Genomic DNA, 22858 nt, shown 5'->3' with positions numbered 1-22858 from the left:
CAGCCAGTACCGTGTTTCCCAGACCATTGTTCCCCGAGCACTTGCCGGGTCCTTCTGGCCTCCCACAGCCTCCGGTCCCCTCGATGCCAGGGTAACCATTGATTCCTGTGGTGCCCTTGTGGCCTCGAAAGCCATCGAAACCCAGGGCTGATGCCCTTCACGGACCTTGCCCACGGCACGCTGGTCCCAGTGAGGAGGAAGGGCCTTACGACCCTTGGGGTGATGACTCCATGGAGTCATCCTCAGTTTATTTGGACGACCCCTTCTTGGAACCTTCCCCTCTGGAGGAACAATATCGATTGCCCCCCCCCCCCCCCCCCCCCCCCCCCCCCCCCGAGAACCTGTCCTTTGCGGGGTTTGTCAGGGCTATTGCTGAGGCCATCCCCTTTCAACTGCTCACCGAGGAGGATGCACGACACAAAATGCTGGAGGCTCTCCAGTTTGTCGACACTACTAAGGAGATTGTGGCGGTTCCTATCCATGACATTTTCAAGGACTACTTCCTCCACATGTGGGAGCACCCCATTTCTATCTCCCCTGTCATTAGAAAGGCTGACGCCACCTACTTGTTGCAGCAGGCCGTGGGGTTTGAGAAGCGGCACCTCTCCCACCAGTCAGTGGTTGTGGAATCCGCCTTGAAAAAGGCCCGGTGATCCCGCACCCATGCCTCTGCCCCTCTCGGGAAGTGAGCACAGGGAGATAGATGCCCTGGGCAGGAAAGTCTTCCAAGGCACCATGCTGGTGGCCTGCATTGCCACCTACCAGCTTTATATGACCCAATATAGCCGCAATCTCTGGAAACGGGTCCAGGACTTCGCAGAGGACCTACCTCAGCAACAACAGGAGGCCCTCTCAGCCATTGTCCTGCTGGGTCTCGAGGCCGGGAAGCATGAGGTGCGTTCCACTTATGATGTATTCGGGATGATGGCCTGCGTAGCTGCGGTTGGCATCGGCGCCAGGCAAATGGCATGGCTCGGAGCCACTGGCCGGAGGTCCAAGACAGGCTAGCTGATCTCCCCTGCACAGGTGAAAACCTCTTTGGGGATAAAGTCTGGGATGCGGTAGCTCAATTGTAGGACTATCATGACACCCTTCAACAGCTTTCCATTAGCGCTTCTGACACCCCATCCCGGAAGCCCTTTTACAGGCAGAGAAAGTATTATCCTCCAGGGCTTGAACGCCTCGCACCAGCTCCAGGGGCCGTCCTCGCCAGCATCGAGAGCCTAGGCCCCAGCAAGCCCCAGCCATGGGCTTTTGACTGGCGGCGAGGGAGTGAAGGTCAGTTGACCATACTCCTGACGGATCCCCCGGTTAGACGCAGGCTCTTGAGCTTCACCCATCGCTGGGAAGAGATCAGGTTGGACCGATTGGTCCTCACTATCATCCGTCTAAACTTGTTGGCTCCCGGAGACCTCTCCCCCATGTCCATCATGAGGTTCGTCCACCCACCAGGTCCTACTTCAGATGGAACTCGCCACCCTCCATGTGGCAAGCACCGTGGAACTGGTCCCTCACCTTCAGCAGGGTCGAGGGTTCTATTCAAGGTATTTCCTTATTCTGAAAAAGAATGGTGGCTTGCACTCCATTCTCGACCTCCGGGTGCTGAACAAGTTTCTCATAAGAGAAAAGTTCAAGATGGTCTCTCTGGGCTTGCTGCTCTTGCTCCTCAGAAGAGGAGACTGACTTTGCTTCCTCAATCTCAAAGAAGCTTATGTGCATATTGCTATCTTCCTCAGCCACTGGAAGTACCTCTGCTTCATGGTAGGGAAAGCACATTACTATTACAAAGTGCTGCCCTTTAGGCTGGCATCGGCCCCCTGTGTTTTTACCATATGCCTAGCGGTGGTGGCCGCCTACCTCAGGCGTCGCTCGATGCATGTGTTCCCCTACCTGGTTGACTGGTTGCTCAAGAGCAACTCCCACTCAGGAGCCTTGCATGCTCTGGCCCTGATGGTGCAGAAGCAGGCTTTGGGGTTTGTTATCAACTTCCCCAAGTCTCATCTCTGCCCATCTCCTCAGCTGGACTTCATAGCACCAGGCTAGACACGGCATAGACAAAAGCTTTTTTGCCCAGGGACCAAGTGATCGCCCTTGCCTCTCTAGCTACCCTTATCCGGAACAGCTGGAGGATACCAGCCCACCTTCTGCTCCGCCTGCTGGGCCACATGGCGGCCTCTGTCCAGGTGATCCCTCTGGCTCACCTCTGCATGAGGAGGGCCCAGTGGCCTTTGCGGTCTCAGTGGCAACAGGCTTCCCAGAATCTCGAGGCTCCTGTCACAATCACGGACCCTCTGCAAGTGTGTCTATCCTGGTGGGAAGATCTTTCCAACCAGGAAAAAGGACTTCCCTTCCAAACTTCTCTGCCCCAGGTGATTCTCACCATGATGCTTCCCCTCAGAGCCGGGGAACCCATGTGAACAGTATCCACACGCAAGGTCTCTGGACTGCCTCTGAAGCCCACAGTCAGATAAACTTCCTGGAGCTTTGGGCAATCCGGTATGCCTTGTGGGCATTCAGGGACCAGTTGTCGTCCAAGTAGTCCTGATTTGGACAGACAACCAAGTTGCAATGTGGTACATTAACAAGCAGCGAGGCACGGGCTCATTCCTGCTGTGCCTGGAGGCGGTGCAAGTGGACTTGGGCCTTCTCGCAGGGGATGTATCTGTATGCCACGTACCGGGTCAGCTGAATGTCCTGGCGGATCGCTTAAGCCGCTCCATTCAGCCTCATGATTGGTCCCTCCACCTGGGGGTGGTGGCCAAGCTACTTCGCTGCTGGGGCACGCCGGATATGGACCTCTTCGCCTCCCTTCACAACTACAAGGTGAGCAAGTTCTGCTCCCTGTTGTCAGGGGATGGACATCTGGCCTGCGATGCCTTTTCCCTCCACTGGGGGAGAGGCCTGCTATATGCATACCCCCCCCCCCCCCCCCCGCCGCTCCTATTGAAGACGTTGCTGAAGCTTCAACAGGACGGCAGGACCATGATCCTGGTGGCACCCTTCTGGCCACGTCAAGTCTGGTTCCTGCTTCTGCAGGACTTGTTGGTGCGGGCCCCCTCCGGCTAGGGACAGCGCCCGATCTCTCAGAATCAGGGCACCCTGTGCCATCCGAACCTCCGGTTGTTGGCTCTGATGACTTGGATGTTGATCGCATAGTCCTTCAGCCTCTGGCGCTCTCGGACTGCGTCTCCCAGATACAGGCGGTGTCCCGAAAACCCTCCACCAGAAAGTCCTACAGCTTGAAGTGGAAAAGATTTTCCATCTGGTGTGCGGGGCATGGTTTGGATCCTTTCTCCTGCCCCCCTCCTTTGGGATCTGACACAGCAGCATCACATACGACTGAACCATCCTCTGAGAGCCCTGGCGCCTCAGGCCACACCAGTGGCTGACAATCCGGGGGGGGCAGGGAGAAGGGCTCTGCAAAATATCTCCCACAAGCTGAGCCAACCTTCTTCCCATCGGGTCAGCAACGGGGTCACGCTGCCCCACACCAATCACCAATTCCGGACAGTGGATCAGCGAAATCATCTAAGGTCTGTTGGCCCTGTTGGTTCAGAGGCAGTTTCCCCTTCCTACTAGACAGCTTGATCGAAGTCTAAATAGCAATGGCCAAGAAGAAAAACCGCTCATGCTCCCATCTTGACTCCTCCTGCCCTCTCCTCCCCACAACCAGAATTGCTCAGCCTTTCCATTTTTAAGTGATCTAATGTATACCGTTTTTCATGGAAGTAATTTAGCTTCCCTCTCCTTTTTCTTCTCATTTTTCTGCATGATAGGCTTGATAAAAATGACTTTATCTCCATAACAGGTTTTGGGGATCTTGACTTATAAACAAGTTGGTAGTATTCTGTAAACCTGCCATTAATGCACTTTGGTATTATGTAGTTTATCACATGTTATATCACAAATCTCATGGTTAAATCTTTAGCTTCACTGCAGATGTCAGTTGTCTTGTGGCCATGGTTTCACAGGTTTTTGGAGTGAGACTACTAACTAATTTCTATGTAGGGCACCAAATTGTAATAGTTCAGTAGTGACTAAAAACTGTCATGGACTGATAACTAAGCCTCTGCATCCCTGAGCCAGTGCCCCTGTGCCACCCAGTCCTAGAGGCGGGAGGCTTTGTATACCTGTGATGATAGTGATTTGCTGTGCCTATTAAATTAAACGAATGACTTAAGTCTCTGTATCCCTGTGCCAATCAATCCAGTCCTAGAAATGAAAAGGGCTCTTTGACGCTGGGCCTCTCCCCTAAGCCATCCAGTGACATTCTCCTCTCTCACCCTAAGACCTATGTAAACAGAGCCACTCTTTGCAGCCCTCAGCTCCTTCTTACCTCTCTCTCAGGCCTGCAGTCACAACAGGACGGTGTGCTCCACATGTTGTTTCATTCAGCAGCCCACAGTGCTGTGATTGGCTGGAATTCACTTGGCGACTTCTGATGTCAGCCCCATGCAGGAGGCGGGGAGACATCCTGGCTCTCAGGAGAGCGCTCGGCCCCTTTTCAGGGCTTTGAATCTTTTTGAAATGTTTAGGCCCCCAGATTTGGAGGGACAGGAGTGCCGAGTGTTTTTCAGCTGCTGGTTTGCCAAGTTTTGTCATAGTGTCTTCTCCTCTTAACTGTTATTCTGGCATTGACAGAACAAACAGCTTTTGTGTGTGGCCTGCACACCACCACGGTGGCTGGCTTCATCCCCTTACTGCCTCTGGGGCTGTGGCACATACCGACACACCCGCCACCCTACCCAGAGCACAGTTCCTCCGCCCCCAGTCCTGCAGGGGGGGGGGGACTTTGTCCCAGTCAGCACTGAGGAGAAGGAACTGCTCCAAGGCTGAGCACAGCTTACCTCTGGCACAAAAGCCACACAGAGTTATTTAAAGTTCCAGCCATCCCATTTCCTGTAGCCGTCTCTCTCTCCCCTTCAGGGATTATCTTGATGTTTCTGCCAGCAAACTCGGCAATACTTGGGAGGCAGTGAAACAGATGGTTCTAGCTCTGCTGTCACTCTGCTGGAGGATTCAACACAAAGGTAAAATCTATTGGATCAGACACCCTGGTGAGAAAATGGGGATCATACAGACAGGCAGGCTTACAGGGTGTGTGCTGAATGGCTCCAGGGCAGAGGCTGATGTTGGGGCCTCCCTCCTGTCACAAACAGGCTCACAGTTTGTGTGCAGAGAAAGTCTGGGGGCAGTGAGTGGTGTGGGGATGCTAAGAAACTCAGGGACAGCAGTGAGTGATGTGTGGTGAGTGGAGGGTTCTCCCTTTGTCATAATCAGGCTTGCTTTATGTATGCCAAAGGACGCTAGGGGCATTGAGTGTTGTGGAGCTGTCCCTGTATGTCAAAGACAAGCCTTCTTCACGTGTGGTGAGGGACTGAGGAGGAGGGGAGTGATGTGGGTCTCTCTCTGTCACAGGTAGTCTGACTCAATGTGTGCTGAGAAACTGAGTGAAGTGTGTATGTGTATATGGGGAGGGGAGGGGGTCCTCTCTCACAGACGGGCTTAACCTGTGGTACTGAGTGAAATGAGGAGCTGGGGATCTCTCCCTGTGATTCAGACAGGTTAGCCCTGTGTGTACTGAGCGATTCAAGAGGCAGTGAGCAAGGTGCAGTGGGTCTCTCTACGATACAGAGACTCACACTGCAGAGGGGGGGGGGGGCAATTTCAGACAACCCACTCAGCTACAATCTTGTGGCATTTTGAAAATAGTCCACAGGTACAAACTACCTACGGACTTTGCACCTGCCATTTCTGCGGGCCAAAGATGCATAGATTTGAACATTTAATCTGTGTGAGTTGTTTAACTACCCCGCCCTCTCCTCACATCTAGAAGCACCTCCCCTTAATGCGGCTAGAAATATGCATGCTGAGGAAGATTGCATATTCTTTTAGCTAGCAAAGGAGGGCAGTTTTAAGGCAGGCCAATTTACCCTGGTAAATAGCTATTTACCTTTGGAAATGGCTTCTTTGTACATTGAGAAACTGGGGGAAGGGTTTAGTGAATGATAGGGGGGGGTCACCCTCTGTCACAGACAGGTTTGCATTATGCGTGCTGATGGACTTGGGGAGTGGTAGTGAGTGTGTAGGTCAGAGAGAGAGGCTTGTGCCAGGTGTGCTGAAATGCTGTGGAGGCAATGAGTGGTACGGGTGGGAGGCCCTCTGAGTGACACACAGGCTCAGGAACCAGTGATACAGGTGAGAGGTTTCCCTACGTTACAGATCATATCACTCTTTGATGAGTTAATGCAGTGGAAGATACTGGGGTTTCCCCTCTTTTAAGTGCACTTTCAGAGTTTGCTGCATGTCTGTCTCTGTGTTCAAGCTTAGGATTGGAGGTTGCTCAGGTTCCTTTGACATGTGAACATTCAGGAAGGATGCATGACGCGTGCAACAGAAATAACACAGGTGCTTTGTCTTGTAGTTCCTTAGAGGAAGTTAGAGCCAGCGGTGACGTGAGTGCTGTATCCGAGGGGCATGGGCACTGCAGGAATGAGGTTGGGTCTTAACAGTGAAATTAACTCCTCAGCAGATAGGATCAGAGCCCCTGACCTGTGGAGATTAACCACAGCACATGCCCTGTTGGAATATACTGGGTAAAGGATTCACGCCCCCAGTAATATTCATTGAGGTCCGTTTTTAAAGGGGAATGGAAGTTATACTAGATTTGCCTCCTTATAGCACAGTCTGATGTAAGATTTGTGTGTGTTGGGGGGGGGGGGGAACGTTATTAATTGCCCCTCTCCCATTCCATTCTGAAGGGAACTTTCTTGCTTGCATTGCAAGCTGCTAACTATGGCCAGTGTAATGAGGTATGCTAGTAAGAATGAACATTTTTACTCACATTTGTTTGTATAAATATACTTATGATTTAATAAAAAAAAATGTGCACACAAATGTGAATAAAAATATGTGCACAAACTTGACAAATCCCATGCTAATGAAGGCGTTAGCGATTACTCCCCAATGTAGGGAGGTGTGTTAATGTCCTGAAGGCTTAACTCACATTTTGCTAATGCTGAAAATGTAACTCCTTGTTAGAGATGGGAGTAAAGTTAATTTACATTTCTGGGGCTATGGTGCTATGTCCTAGACTTCAAGTTCCTGGGGGGGAGTCTTAGACTCCCTGGTCTGGGGTCGACAACCACACCTGGCAGCCTCAGGTCCAGGATCCTGCTGGCACAGCACCACTGACTAACATTAGCCCCAGAAATGTGAGTTAACTTCTGGGTCAGAGGTGAAATAAAAGTTACATTTCCAAGCCTAAGAAAAGTCGGGCTAAGCATTGGAGGTACCAGTGTCTGGACCCCTGAGTCTCAGATCCTCTGCTCCAGGGGCTCTGAATAGGAGAAGCAGAATTGTTATATATTCAGTTGTCCATCGTTACAAAAACTCTTTGGAGCAAGCTTCAGACTTGTCGACGTTGTGCAGGGCTGGCTGTGTATGTACCACTGTCGGTCACTGTCACCTTGTGCTTCTCCAAATCAGTCTCATTTCTTGGGAGAACAGCTGCCAGCAGCTTGAGGGAGGGACGGATGAGCCTTAGGCACCCAAATGAGACAAATGTTGTGGTTTCTTAAGCCCGTTTTCCACGTTAGCTCACCTTTTCAGTTTTGGGCTCAGAACTCACGTTTTATGCGCACAGTGCACTTTAATGCTGTAATCATTTGCTTGTCATTAGCTAACTGCATTAGGAATTATCTCATTTTTTAGCATAGGAGTAAAGAATTTTAGCACTTTTTTTTTTTTTTTTTTTTACTCGCTTTCTATTACATGGGCCTCTATGCTGGTTACTGGCTGGCAATTTTAGATCCATCGGTTATTCAGCTTTCTATTATTGCCTTTTTAGGATTTCTTTATGGCAAATAGAGAGCACCTTACGTTGATGTCAGTTTCTGTCCGTCTTTTTTAACTTCCACGTGTAATTTTCTTTCCCAGAAAAATTGCACATGCAAGTTAAAGGCACAGCGGGAAATGGGGCACATTCATGGTTTGCAGAAAGGGAGCTGCGTGGGTAGTGCCCTCCTGTAAGGCAGTCGGTATGTTCCTTGGTGCCATCCCCCCAAACGCCGGGAGAGATGGCAAAGGTTTGTGAGAGGTGGGGAGAGCGGTGGCTGCGGGGGTGCTGCATGGAAACCGGACAGCTCGTGCTCCGCCACATGTCTTTCCCCCCCTCCGGTCTCCACGGGCTTCCTGCTCCAAGCTGGCACTGATCCCAGCGCCCTGCACCTGGTGTCCCCTATACTCCAGGACTGCTCCCTCTCCTCTGCCCCCCTCTCTCTCTGCACTCAATGCGCTTCAAGAAAACGTCTGTCACGTGCAGGAATCTGGAGGGGCTGCCAGTGCCAGTCTCCAGACAAGGGGACATGGATGGGTTGATGGTGCCTGCGGTTTAAAATTCAGCCCTTGTTGGCATCCCATAAGAGGCCATTCTTGGCAGGCACGGAAGCTCTGCTTCTCGCCCTCAGGGCAGCAGCAGCAGCAGCAAAACTCTGGCTTCTGCAGCTTCAGTATCAGATCCGTAAAATGATCCCAGACGGCTACATTATTAAAGCATTGTCAGGTTTTACAAGATGGTAAAATTCATGGCTCTATTGTTGAGTGACTGATGAATAAGATATTGTGACTTTTTAGACATTTATTACGAGTTCCACTGCGCCATTTTAAAGCTGGGTCCCTTTTGTAACCATGAGCCGGCTCCTGTTTTGGGGTGATCTTTACAGATACAGCAACCATCATGCCTTCTCTCTCATGCACACAAGCACCCTCCCTGTCTGACTCGCACAAGTAGACATTTTCTGTTCACATGCACAAGCGATGACATATCTCTCACCAACACATACATGTCAGCAAATTCAAGCCCTCACTCAAATGCACACAGCGAGAGCCTCGGTTGCACGCACCATTATTGTCATGTCTGTGTGGCTATGCCAGAGTTGTAGATTTTGGAAACTTGTGTTCATTGTAAATAACACCTTTAGACGTTTTGAGCACTCCATGCCACCATCACTGGTAGCTCCAGAAAAGTTTGATTGGGCAAGGGGATTACAGGGGGGCACAGCGAATTTCAGAGTGGGCAAGCGATTGGTTGGCTAGAAAGCTAATTAATCAAAATGGTCCTGCCAGACTGAGAGGAGGGAGGATGTAGTTAGGGGGCACACGCCTTCTCTAGGGGAGCCCATGCCCCCACTGCCCCCCCTCTGGGGCCATCCCTCCACGCTGTACACTTTTCCGGTCTTGCTTTTGCAGCTCGGCTCGGCTCCCCTGCCACCCTACTGGAGAGGGTTGCCTGTGGCATGACAGACCGCGCTAACCTGCAGGTTGCAGTTGCTTTCCAGGCTTTGTGCCCCACCCTCCCCTGCAGAGATCTCAGGCCTCTCTGCCCGAGATTGGAATTTGGAGGCAGGGCTTTATCTGCCCTGCCCTGCCCCTGTGAGCTGGGCCCTTGGTAAACAGTAAGCCTGGGTTAGAGAGCAGAGAGTCCGCCTCCCAGAGCTCCCGGGCTGCCAAGCCCAGGCTGTACTGAAGTGTGTATGACTGTGCAGGATGGGGCAGGGGCAGAGATTTACCACTGGAAAGACGTTTTCCAGCATGCCAGGGGATCCATTACTGGAAGCTGAGATTTGGAAAGACTGGAAATCCCATGTGCCTAAATTTGGCAGTCTTCTCAAGTTTTCTGATTGTTAAACAGAAGGGAAAAAACTGGAGTCATTTATTTCTTCCTGTTAATTTTTAGACTATTATTAACTGGAAGTCTCCCATCATCAGAGCCCAGGGAGAAGGAGATATAACTTGTCAGGGCTCTCAGTGGCAGGGACTGATGGAAGGAGAGAGATTATGCTCCAGGATAGGAAAGGGGGAGCTGCAATGTCACAGGACCCAGCTCTATGAGACCAGGATGAGGGAGAAGGGGGAGATGTAATGTTTCAGGAACCAGCTATGTGGGCCAGGCACTGATGGGGAGGGAGAGATACAATGTCCAGACTGAGGGCAGGGACTGATAGAAAAGAAGAGATGTAATGTTGTAGATCCACCTTTGGGGCAGAGGCTGGTGGGGAGAGAAAAATATATCATCATCTCGGCAGCATGGGGGATTGTGAATAATCTGCTTCCTCTTAGAAACATACTGACAGGGGCCTGCCTGGTGACTCCATGGTAGTGCTCTACATTTCCATGCACAGGACCTGGGTTTGGTTCCTGAATCTGACTTCTGCTTCTCAGGCTGGCCACTCCTGGAGATTCTGCAGAAGCAGCGTTCACAGCCCCTGGGGATGGAGTTTCCATCAACACATGATTTTAAGGTGCACATTCATTAGGTTGTGGAACGATCCCGGGGCCCTGGCCAAGGATTGTCACTGCAGTGGCTTAGCTAGGTTTAAGTTCTAAAAAAAAAAAAAAATCCCTCTGATAGTTGTAAATGAAGGCTCTTGTGCTGCAACCAAAAGGTGTAACCGATTCTGATCGAGATGGAAACCCAAAGGAGAAGGGCCAAATAAAGAATATCACCGGCTTTCTGAGGCAGGGCTGTCCGTTACTCTATTGTACCTGTGTGTACCGTGTCAGTTTTTCCTACTCATACAGGACTGTGTGTGCACGTTGGACACTACATGTATGTACACTAATTCTGATGCTGGATATGAGGCTTTGACGCAGTGTGTGCCTGAGGGTGGGAGCACCTCTCTGGGGCTTTGGCACCTGTTCATGACATCTGCTTTCCATGTATGTTTTGTCCCTAAAAGGAGTGTACTGGGGAGGGAGGGAATGATGGTACGGAGGAAGCTCACCAGAGAGAGGGGTGGGGCAAGCCCCTGCCATAACTCTACGTTTCTAGCCGTGGTCCTGACTCAGAGGTCTTTGTTGCCTAGTTATTTGTTTGGTGTTGGTCCCTTTAGTGCTAGAGAAGGAATTTGTTAGCACTAAATCTAGATGTGTGCATTGTAAAAAGAGGAGGGAGAGAAGGCTAGTTGGGGTGAGAGGAGCTGGGTGTGATAGCATTGACTCTGGTGAACAGGTCAATGCTATCACATTGCAAGGTGAACAGCATTAGTACTTGTGTTGGGTGGCTTGGGTTGCAGGTATTGTTAGCTGCAGCACTGTCATTGAGTTGGATCTGCAGATGCTTTGGCAATGGTGTGACAGGTAATGGTGGGAGGTTGGGTAGGAATGGTTCCATTGATGTTATGAGAGCAGGGATAGCCGTGCTGGCAATGCTAGGCTTCCAAGTGCTGATGGGTTTTCTTGGCAGTATAAAGCTTTTGGAGCCTCTCTAAGGCTGGATAGGCCCCTCACAAGTTCAGATGCTGATGACACTACTTCCTCTTTTCAGGTTATTACACCGTGTCGTAGGCTGATCCTTAGTGCAGATAATCGGAAAGAGATGGAGGATTGGATCGCAGCACTGAAGACTATACAGAACCGGGAGCACTTTGAGGTAAAGGAGTATCTATATCACACTACTTGATCCATGTCTAGTCCTTAAACTTTGCTTTTTTTCCATCTATAAGTAAGCTGAATTAGCCATTATGTATGATGACATCATCCGGCAGTACCAAATGGACTCGTCTGTCCAACTAGTAGATTTTGAGCTCTATTGAGCATATGTGTGTCTCCACAGTCATTTCTTTGTACAAGCATTTTTTTCCTTCAGTTTCTTAAGAACATAAGAAATTGCCATACTGGGTCAGACCAAGGGTCAATCAAGCCCAGCATCCTGTTTCCAACAGTGGCCAAACCAGGCTACAAGTACCTGGCAAGTACCCAAACACTAAGTAGATCCCATGCTACTGATGCCAGTAATTGCAGAGGCTATTCCGTAAGACTGCTTGATTAATAGCAGTTAATGGACTTCTCCTGCAAGAACTTATCCAAACCTTTTTTAAACCCAGCTATACTAACTGCACTAACCACATCCTCTGGCAACAAATTCCAGAACTTAATTGTGCGTTGAGTGAAAAATAATTTTTTCTGCTTAGTTTTAAATGTGTTACTTGCTAACTTCAAGCCACAACAAAAAAACCCAACAAAATATTTCTTAAATGTGGCCTTCTCTTCTATCATGACCTGGCAGAAGAAGAAAACAACCATGGTGAGCAATATATCTGTGAGAAGATTATGTCCCTCGCTGATGGCCCCAAATTGTTTTATTGATGCCGCAGGTTGGATCTTGACCAGAAGAACTGCTATGCTTGCAGAAGGATGTCCCCACGCTCGCAGAGGTTCTGGGTTCATCGAATTGATGAACTGCATAAATATCTCCGGTGTCACAGTAGGTCCTCATCCCTCAGTGTAGCCTTATCTGCCTCACCAGGAAAGGAGTTGAGTGGGAGTTTATAAAAATCTTCCCTGTCCACTCAGGTTGAAGTAGCAGTGTTGAGTTCTGCCTGCCATCCTGCATCGAAGGTGAAGTGGCATCAGTCATTGTAACCATCACAGCCTGTATCAAAGAAACATAAGCATTCTAAGTGCTATTCATCGACACTGGTTTTGTTGACATGGCCATCATCAGCGTTGTAGAGCATGTTTGAAAGCTCTAGAACAGTGGTTATCCGTAGTGAATATCCTGAAAACCTAACTAGCTGGGGGTCCTCTTGGACAGGTTTGGGAACCACTTCTCTAGAATCTTTGAGATCAAAGTTCTGGACCGGGCTTCATCCGATGATGTCACCCATGTGTGAGGACTGACGTCCTGCTGTCCTTGGAGAACACCTGTTACAGGAAAGCAACTCTGCTTTCTCCTGGCCTCCATAAATCCCACATTGTTTGCTGCCCCATCTGGATCAATCTCATTTACTGCAGCTTCAACTGCAAGTTCAATCTTTTCTTCAGCAATGAGCGAAAGAATTAGATCCACCATCTCAACATGCCCTGCTGTTCTATTCCCGATACTTCCTTATCCCCAAGAAAAAGGAGGACTGTAGCTCATTCTCAACTTGAAATAAACATATTCTCAAACAGAAATTCAAAATACATAGTAACATAGTAATGATGGCAGATAAAGACCAGATGGCCCAACCAGTCTGCCCAACAATTTGCTTATGGTAGTAACTGCCACTCCGTGCAGGTAATCCCCTTGTGTTCTGTTAAGGGTAGTAATTGCCGCTCTGTCTAGGTTACCCCCATGTGTACTGTTAAGGGTAGTAACTTCCGCTCCATACAGGTTGCCCCATGTGTTCTGTAAAGGGTAGTAACTGCCGCTCCGTGCAGGTTACTCCCATGCAGAGATGTTACACCATCCCTTTCTTTATGCCTTTACGGATCCGCAGTGTTTGTCCCATGCTCTTTTGAATTCATTAACTGTTCTTGTCTTCACCAGCTCTTCTGGGAAGGCATTCCAGGAATCCACCATTCTCTCCATGAAGAAATATTTCCAGGTATTGGTTCTGAGTCTTCCCTCCTGGAGTTTCATATCATGACCCCTAGTTCTACTGTTTCCTTTGCAGCAGAAAAGTTTTGAAGTTTGTGCATCGTTAATATCTATCATGTATCTAAAGGTCTGTATCACATCTCCCCTGCACTGTTTCTCCACCAGGGTATACATATTTAGATCCTTCAGCTTCTCCTTGTAGGTTTTCTGAAACAGACCTCCCACCATTTTGGCGGCCTTCCTCTGGACCGCTTACATCCTGTGTCTATCCTTTTTGAGATATGGTCTCCAGAACTGAATACAGTACTCCAGGTGAAGCCTCACCAAGGTTCTGTACCAAGAGCGTTATCACTTCCCTTTTTCTGCTAGTTGTTCCTCTCTCTATGCAGCCCAGCATATTTCTGGCTTTAGCTACTGTCTTGTCATATTGCTTTGCCACCTTCAGCTCATCAGACACAATCACACCAAGGTCCCTTTCCTGCTCCATGCACGATAGTTTTTCACCCCCCCCCCATCACATACATCTCTTTTAGATTTCCTCACCCCAGGTGCACGACTCTGTACCTCTTGGCATTTAATTGCAGCTGCCAAATCTTTGACCACTCTTCAAGTTTTCTTAAATCACTTTTCATTCTCTCTACTCCTTCAGGTGTGTCCACTCTGTTGCAAATCTTAGTATTGTCCGCAAAAAATTCAAACTTTGAGAAATCAACCATGGAGCCCACTCTGAGTCTCAAATTCTGGGCTTGCATAAACTCAGTACAGGAAAAAGCATTTCTGCTTTCTTTTTTGTATGTAATCATTTTTTATTGGCAGCGTTCAGTGTCAATACAGAAAGAACAATCCACAAAAGCACAACCAACCCAAATTACATACCAAGAGATAGAACAAATTGTGGCCATTTTTAACTGCCCATTATTATGAACTACATCCCCTCCCTTCCCTCCCCCCCGACACCACAGAGCGAAAACAAAAGGACTACGCACAACTTGAAAGATAGTACAGCAAATAAGAATGCAATAACACTAAGCTGCATTATGCAATAACAAAAAGCTGAATAATGGCAGGATGAGTAAGCGGAAGTGCCCCCAAACCAGTAGCATCATCTCCCTTCATTAGGATATGAAGCCAGTACATCCCCACCGAGACATAGCGCCCTTTAGATACTGGACCCTTCCAGTATCCAGCTTTCCGGGACTGGCCAAGTACTGGGGGACATCGTGGCACCACGTACTGTCAACTAGCGTGTAGTAGCTGGAGTGGTTTGACTGAGAACCCAAGTATGATAGGGAGCCCAAGATTTTTGAAAGGCCGCCAGTCTATCCTGATGTGTGGCGGTAAGTCTCCCCAACTGGTAATAAGAACGAAGGCGGAGTAGTATACTCGCCAAAGAGGGAGCCACAGGTTGTTTCCAGTGCAGGGCTATTTCAGCCCGTGTGGCAATAAACACATGCAATATGAAGTTTTGCATAGCTTTGTTACTGTCCGGTAGTGGCAGCCCCAATAAAGCATGCCAGGGTTGAGGAGTAACCGGCATATGCAGCACCGAGGCGAGCCAATCAAACACCCCCTGCCAAACCTGAACAATTGTAGGGCAAGTCCACCACACATGATAGTAGGTGCCAATATTCCCACACCCCCTCCAGCATAGGGCAGGTATAGATGGGAAAAACCTATGGAGCCTAGCGGGCGTATAATGCCATCTATATAGCATCTTATAGCAATTTTCCTGCAACCCCGCTGATATGGAGCATTTGTGCGCCATCGTATAAATGGCATCCCACTCCTGATCTTCCAGGGCAGAGTGGAAATCCAATTCCCAACTAGTGCGAAATTTTGGATAACCACTCAGTTTCCCGTTGAGCAGAGCATATATTTTGGAAATAGAGCCCCTGATGGTCAAAGCATGTTTACAGTAGTTTTCAAACAAAGTGCCCTTGACCCACAGTGTTCCCCTTCTCATTTCCTTATGCACGAAGTAATATATTTTGGCATAGAGAAGAAAATCTAAAGCAGTCTTGGGATGCAAGGCCACTAGCTGTTTCCTCGACAGTAATTTACCCTGCTGACACACGTGGCCCAAAAGATAAATCCCCTCCTGCGCCCAACACTTAGCAGACCCAACCTTTGCGTCCCCCAGCCCCACCGTATTGGTGAATAAATGAGAAAGCATAGAATATTGTTCGGGACCCACCAGTACCTCTCTCCAGTGCCCCCAGATACGCATTGTGGTCCCAAGGGCGTATGGCAAAGGGACACGCAAACCCCAGGTAGATGGGGGCTGCCAGGGCAGTGCAGAAATTGGCATTTGCCCTAACAGGGCCTGCTCCAGCCTCACCCATTGAGGCAAGTCCGTGACCCGATGCATGGTCACTAAGGCTCGGAGTTGAGCAGCACCATAGTACCAAGCCAAGTTGGGTAACTGAATGCCCCCTCTGGATCTGGGCTGGTACAGCAAAGTTCGGGCAACCCTCGGAGGTCTTCGCCGCCAGATAAACCGGCATAGAATTTGTTGCCATTTTTTCAGCAGTTGTGGGGAAGGAATATGGGTATGGTGGTGAAAAAATATAAAAACCTGGGCAAAATATTCATCTTAAGTATTGCCAGACGCCCAAGCCAGGAATGGGTATTGGACATCCATTTATCTAAGTCCCGTTGAATAGATGCCACCAGGGGGCCATAATTAAGCTCATATAAGTATTTAGGGTGAGAGCCCAATCTGATCCCCAAATATTTAATAGATTTGGTAGCCCATTTAAACGGGAAACGTCGACTCAAAGCTCCAGCCTCGGCTGTGGACATAGTTAAATTCAGAATTTCAGATTTCTCGTAATTAACCTTCATACCAGAAACTGCCATGAATTGACCGAGTTCCTCCATTACCCCCTGTAGCGAGGATTCCGGCTTAGTGAGGGTAAGCAGCACGTCATCAGCAAATAACGATATTTTAAATTGAGTGTCCCCCTGGGAGATCCCCACAACGGACCGTGCCCCCCGGATTCTAATGGCAAAAGGTTCTAAAAACAGGGCGAAGAGTAAGGGCGATAAGGGACAACCCTGTCTAGTTCCCCGATTTATAGCAAAAGGCGCCCCGTATCCCCCCATTGACCTTGACTCTAGCGAAGGGGCAGCTATATAACTTCCGCAACCAGGTAATAAAGGTGTCCCCAAAGCCCATGTTGACCAAAGTTCTAAACAAAAACTCCCAATGGACAAGGTCAAAGGCTTTTTCCGCGTCCAGCGCTAGAAGAACAGCAGGAGTCTGATCCCTATGCACTAAATCCATGATATCTATGATCCGGCGCACATTATCCGCCGCGAGCCTCCCAGGCACAAAGCCCACCTGATCACTATGTATCAACCCCGGAAGGACTCCATTGAGCCGAGCCGCCAATACCCGGGCTAAAAGTTTCAGATCAATATTTATGAGAGATATTGGACGATACGAACTACACCTAGTGGGATCCCGCCCTGGCTTAGCCAATACTGTGATGCCGGCAGTGTTAGCGTCGGGAGTCATAGTAGCCCCATCTAGTAGAGAATTAAATGCATCAGTCAAAGGTCCTACCAGCTGCTCAGCAAACTTACGGTAATAAGCCCCTGTATAACCATCTAACCCCGGAGCTTTACCCGGCTTTAGTTTCTTAATAGCCGAGAATACCTCATCTTGTTCGATAGGTTTATCCAAGAAGTCTTTCTGGCTGGGGAGTAATTCCGGGAGTTGCACTGAATTCAAATACTCATCTATAGCCCCCACCAAAATGGAACCATCTGCGGTGTAAAGCTGGGAATAGAAATCAGTAAAGGAGTCTCGTATTCCCTCGGAGCTGGTTACCAGTTCCCCCCTGGCATTGTATGTTTTTGCAACCACTGTTTGGGCCTGAGAGGCTCGCAGCTGTCGGGCCAAATATTTGCCCGCCTTATTACCCCCCTCGAAGAACTGTTGCTTCAACAGCAGAAGATGGTGACTAATCGCCGTATCGTCCAGGGAGCGTAATTGGTCCTTAACCTTCAGCAACTTCAGGTAAGTCACTTCCGACTTAGTACTACTGTGGGACTGGGTCAAGCGAGCCAAGTCATGCATCCATGACTGTCTTTGCTCCTCCCTCAACCTGTTACAATGGGCCGCCCGGGCAATGAACGTGCCCCGGAGTACTGCTTTAGAGCATTCCCACACCGTCATGGGGGAGATGCCTGCTGTCTGATTTTCCTGAAAGTACTCCTTTAAGCATTCCCCCACCTGCTTGACAAATTGAGTGTCTTTAAGTAGGGTGTCATTAAGACGCCACTGGCGATACCCCTTATCCGAATCCCCCATAAAACATGTCATCCATATCGGAGCATGATCTGACCAAGTAATACTATCAAGCTCCACCTTCTGAACCTTGTTTTGAAAGGAGGAAGATAGAAAAAAGCAATCAATCCTCGTGTAAGTATCGTGCGGTCTAGAGTAAAAGGTATAGGAACGCGAATGAGGATATCTATCCCTCCATATGTCGACCAGACCCCAATCACTCATAAAAATATGCCATAGTCGACAAGTCGGCACTGAGGCTATCTTCCCCGAACTAGAGTCTATTGAGGGATTCTGCACAAAATTAAAATCTCCACCTATAATGAGATCTCCCTCTGAGTGGTCCTGTAATAACCCGTGAAGTGTGGAAATGAAAGAAGCCTGATGAGAGTTCGGGAAATATACATTGAGTAACGTGACTATTTGCTTTCCCATCCTAATCTTCACTAAGACATATCTACCTAATGGATCAGCGACATGTGTGATAAGTTCGTGGACCAGTGCAGATGAGATGAGAATACCCACCCCAGTGTACCTGTGAGACTTGGAGCTGGCAGCCCAATATGAAGAGGAATAGGCTGGGAACGCCAGCAAACGCTCATGATGTTTGCGCACATGAGTTTCTTGAATAAAGGCTATAGCAGCCTGTTGCCTCTGCAGTTCCCTTTTTAATAACAACCTTTTCCTGGGGGTGTTTAACCCTTTAACATTTAATGATATAAGCTTAGTCGCCATCACAGATTAGAAATCTCCCCAGGGCTCCCAACCCCACCCCCTGTGTCCATCCAGCCATGCCATCGAGAGACTGCTCCCCACGCTCCCACGCCCTCCTCCGCCATACCCACCCCGCAGGAAATAGTAGAAAAAATGCAACTTAGAAAGAAAAAACCCCATCCGCCCTGTGGTGCCCCCTTGTTTCCGATTGTATCCCGTAAACCTAGCTTGGGATACCTCTCTCCAGAGAGAACACCGCTGCCCCCGCAAGTCAGACATCCCCCCTCAGGATAGCGCACCCCTCCCTCCGACCCCAAGCGAACAGAACCCCAATATTACATCAAAAAGTGATAACCCACCCCACCAAACTCACACACTAAACTAGTACAATCCTCCCCGCCCCTGGGCACAGGGCAGAGAAACAGCAGTAAACAGGAACAACAATAAACCAAGCTCCTAATGATCCTAAGCATTAAGTAAATGCTATGCGGTATACGGAGATCGAAAATATTAAGCAAAAGTCCACAGTCTTATGGTCTGCACCTCACCCCTGCTCCGATGTTTGCAAGCTAGTAGTATCATTTTGCCGCCGGAGGCGTTTGCCTCCCTTTCCTGCTCTCTGCCAGCGAGGAGCAGGGTCCAGCGGCTGCGTGTTCGGCGCCATCTTAGCATGTGAAAAAGTAACCGGGAGCCGCGCTTTGGTAAAGGCCTCTGCGGCCTCCTCGAGAGTAGTAACCCGGTGTGTGACGCCTTGAGTTTGGAATGAGAGGCCAAACGGGTATGTCCATTTGTACTTGATGTCCTTCTCCCGCAAAATCGCAGTCACTGCTTTAAAGTCAAACCGCTTCTTGAGGGTAACCGCTGACAGGTCCTGGAAAATGGAGAGCTTTTGATTGTGCCATGTGATCTCAGTCATCCGGCGCGCTGCAGAGTAGACTCGCTCTTTCAGGGGGAAGCTCTGAAAACAGAGAACGATGTCCCGCGCCCTTTGATCCCGCCTGGGTCCTATGGCTCGGTGCGCCCTCTCAAAGTGAATCTCCTGAGCCATAGAGCCCGATTCCTCCTCGTGGTCGGTGCCCCGGGTTAGTAGGTAGAGGCATATTTGCTTGGCGACCTCCTGCACCTCCCCAAATTCCGGCGTCTCAGGAACCCCTCTGATTCGGAGATTGTTTCTGCGACTCCGGTTTTCTAAATCCTCCACTTTAGATTGGAGCGCCTGTAGTTCAACCACATTAGAGTCTTGCCTGCGCTGGAGGGTATTTAACGCTTCCCCATGGGTATCTATGCGCACCTCGTTCTCATCCACCCTGGTTCCAAGCGCTGCTAAGTCGCCCCGGAGGTCAGCCATCGATGCCATAAGCTCAGTCTTATGCTGCCGTAAATCCGCCCGCAGCTCGACAAACCATTGTCGGGCTTCGTCCCTAGTTAATAGAGACGCAATAGCCTGAGTGTTAGAAGCCTCCAAAGGTCCTGGTAATACCTCAGGTTGCACCACCTCCTCCGCGGCCGGGTTGGAATTTTCGCCGCCATCTTGATCGGGTTCAGGGGAAGCCTTCCCGTAGGAAAACTGTTTTAAATCCGTAGGTTTCCGCTTCAATGTCATATTTTATGCAGCAAATCGAGTGCCCAGTAGTGAAATGCTGTAGCAGTAGGATCGCACCGAATTTCAGGCAAAATACCGTGAGTTATTGGGGTCGAGAAGCGCGGAGCTCAGCTACCACACGTCTGCTTGCATCGGCTGGCAACAGCGCCCTCTCGCATTTCTGCTTTCTGACAGAGCAATACCACAATGTCACTCATCTACAACCTGCTCTCTTCTCCTCACTTATTTACAAGGCAACTCCTAGTGGTTCTTGGACATATGGCAGCGGCCATCCATATGGTTTCATTTACCCATCTTCACATCCACTACCTCCGATGGGGGTCTAGGTTGCAAATAGGATCCACTAAGTCAGCCTCTGTCATCTCCAGTGCAGAGCACTTATCAAATAAGAATTGCAGTGGTGGTTACATCCACAAGTTCTCAAAGGATTCCCTCTTTGACCACTCCCCTACAAAATAGTTCTTGTGACAGATGCCTTCGCCAAAGTGTATGGAGCGCATACCAGAACTCTTCGAGCACAAGGCCCCTGAATTCTTCAAGAGAGTCTCTATCAGCTCAACCTTTTAGAATTGAGAGCAATCAGATAATCTCTATCAACCTATCAGGGAAAGAGCATCCTGATTCAAACCAACAATCAAGTTGCCTTGTTTTACTTCAACAAGCAAGGAGGAATGGGATCATGGCCTCTGTCAAGAGGCCTTAAAAATCTGTGATTGGGTGGAGACAAATTGAACTGCTCTTCAGGCTACTTATCTGACAGATATTTCTACTGGTGGATCGACTCAGCTGAGTGTTTCAACCACACAAGTGGTTTCTACAGTAGTCAGTAGCTGACGAACTCTTCAGCTTATGGGATCTCTCAACCGTGGACCTATTTGCCTCACAGCAGAACACAAAATTAAATCAATTTTGCTCAATTCTACCAAGTAATTGTAGGTCAGCTCAAGATGCTTTCCTCCTCAATTGGAGACAAAGCCTCATGTACACTGTTTACCACCAGAACAGTGCAGAAAGTTCTTCAGGACCACTTGTCTAATTCTCATCGCTCCGGAGTGGCTCAGGTAGATCTGTTATGCATCTCTCATAACTTTCCAGCAGTCTTCCCATACGTCTGGGAACAGACCCTACGCTGTTGATGCAGGAAGACAGGACATTGTACCTTCCCAATCTTTCAGGCTTCAGTCTCATTGCTTGGTTATTGAGCACTCAGTGACTGAGTATCTTCACTTACCTACATAAATTGTGAATATACTTGTCTGCTTTAAGAAACCTTCCACTAGAACAGGAGTGGCCAATTCTGGTCCTTGTGAGCCACAGACAGGCCAGGTTTTCAGGATATCCACAATGAATATGCATGATATAGATTTGCATGCACTGCTTCCATTGTATGCACATCTATCTCATACGTATTCATTGTGGATATCCTGAAATCTAGGCCTGTTTGTGGCTCTTGAGATCAGGAATTGGCCACCCCTGCACTAGAAGGAATTGTGCCTTCAAATGGCACAGGTACTTCAAATGGTGTCAACAAAACGTTTTGGACCCATTTTCCTGCAAGCCTAAGCATCTCCTGAAATACTTGCTGCACCTTTCTGACTCAGGCTTCACCATCTCATCTGTACAGGTGCACCTCATCACTAATAGCGGCCTACCATACTCAAGAAGATAGCAAACTAATCTCTACTTATCCTTCATGAAAGGCTTATGGCATGTCAGGCCCCCAGTTTAGAAGGCACCTGCTCTGTGGGACCTGAATGTAGTCCTTTTCCAACTAATGAAGCACCCTTTTGAGCCATTGGAATCAGGTTTTCTAAAATACTTGACATGGCAGGTAGTATTCCTCATTGTAGCGACTTTAGTTAGAAGGGTCTGTGAACGCCAAGCTCTCATCTGCTATCCTCCGTACATCAGTTCTCCCATAACAGTGTGGTTGTCTGTACTCATCCGAAATTTCTCCCAAACATCATCTTGGCTTTTCATATCAATCAATCTATCGTATTACTTACCACCTTTCCTAGGCCCCACACACATGAGGGCGAAAAAGCCTTCCATACTCTGGACTGCAAAAGGGTCTTAGCATATTACAAGAAACAAACTCAGCTGCATCAGAAAGCCTCCCAACTGTTCATCTTTTATAATTCCAACTGACTAGGAATAGAGGTTGCCAATCATATCTTGTCTAACTCACTGGCTGAATACATTCACTGTTACATCTTGGCAGGACTGCAAATCATAAGCCTGTGAAGGCTAAAGTGAGAGCCATGGCTGCTTCTGTTGCACATCTTCAAAAAGTACCTATTGAAGGTATCTGCAAAACTGCATACCTTTGCATCACAATACTGTCTTGATAACATCTGTAAGACTGACAATAAATTTGGACAAGCAGTTTTGCAAATTTTGGTTTTGCAGTAGTCCACTCTTCATGGTGAGGGCCGAGTTGCTTACTAAGTAAGTGCTCCACTGCAACCCTCAGTTTGGGATTTCCCATGTGTAATGGCTAATTCAGCCTGCTTATTGATGGAAAAAGTCAGTTTGCTTACTGTAAACAGTGTTTTCTGTAGATAGCAAGATGCCCTCGCCAGGGAATACCCACCCACATCCTGAAGAGTAGACTGCATAGCTAGATTAGCTTTGGTAAGGACTGAGTAGATTCACAAGGCAATGCCTGCTCGGGAACCCCACACATGCTCAGAGCTCAAAGCTTTACTAGCTTGGAGAAAGAGTCCATTCAGTGCCGCCAGATGACATCACCACATGTAATGGCTAATTGATCCTATCTACAGAAAACACCATTTACAGTAAGCAAAAAAGCTTTGTCTGAAATGTCTCTAAATCAGCTAGATTTAGGCCATCTATTTGTCCGGATGGGTATTCTCGCTTAAAG

At 48.7% G+C, this 22858-nt stretch overlaps 1 protein-coding gene across 8 annotated transcripts in view; it reads left to right on the top strand.

The window, feature by feature from the left end:
* DGKD (diacylglycerol kinase delta) overlaps positions 1 to 22858 on the top strand; it is a 206032-nt gene that overhangs the window by 61828 nt on the left and 121346 nt on the right. For 7 of the 8 annotated variants that reach the window (XR_003858538.1, XR_003858537.1, XM_029615077.1 and 4 more), the window contains exon 4: positions 11327 to 11431. Coding sequence is in view for 6 of the 8 variants with exons in the window: in XM_029615077.1 (XP_029470937.1) it covers positions 11327 to 11431 (105 nt within the window). In the remaining 2 variants the exon portion in view is untranslated. Of the gene's footprint in view, positions 1 to 4820; positions 5031 to 11326; positions 11432 to 22858 lie in introns of those variants that run through there. The other variant, XM_029615080.1, reaches the window with a different exon arrangement.

This window comes from Rhinatrema bivittatum, chromosome 9, assembly GCF_901001135.1.
Source record: "Rhinatrema bivittatum chromosome 9, aRhiBiv1.1, whole genome shotgun sequence".
NCBI classification, from domain to species: domain Eukaryota; kingdom Metazoa; phylum Chordata; class Amphibia; order Gymnophiona; family Rhinatrematidae; genus Rhinatrema; species Rhinatrema bivittatum.
This window is presented reverse-complemented; position numbering and strand designations above follow the sequence as displayed.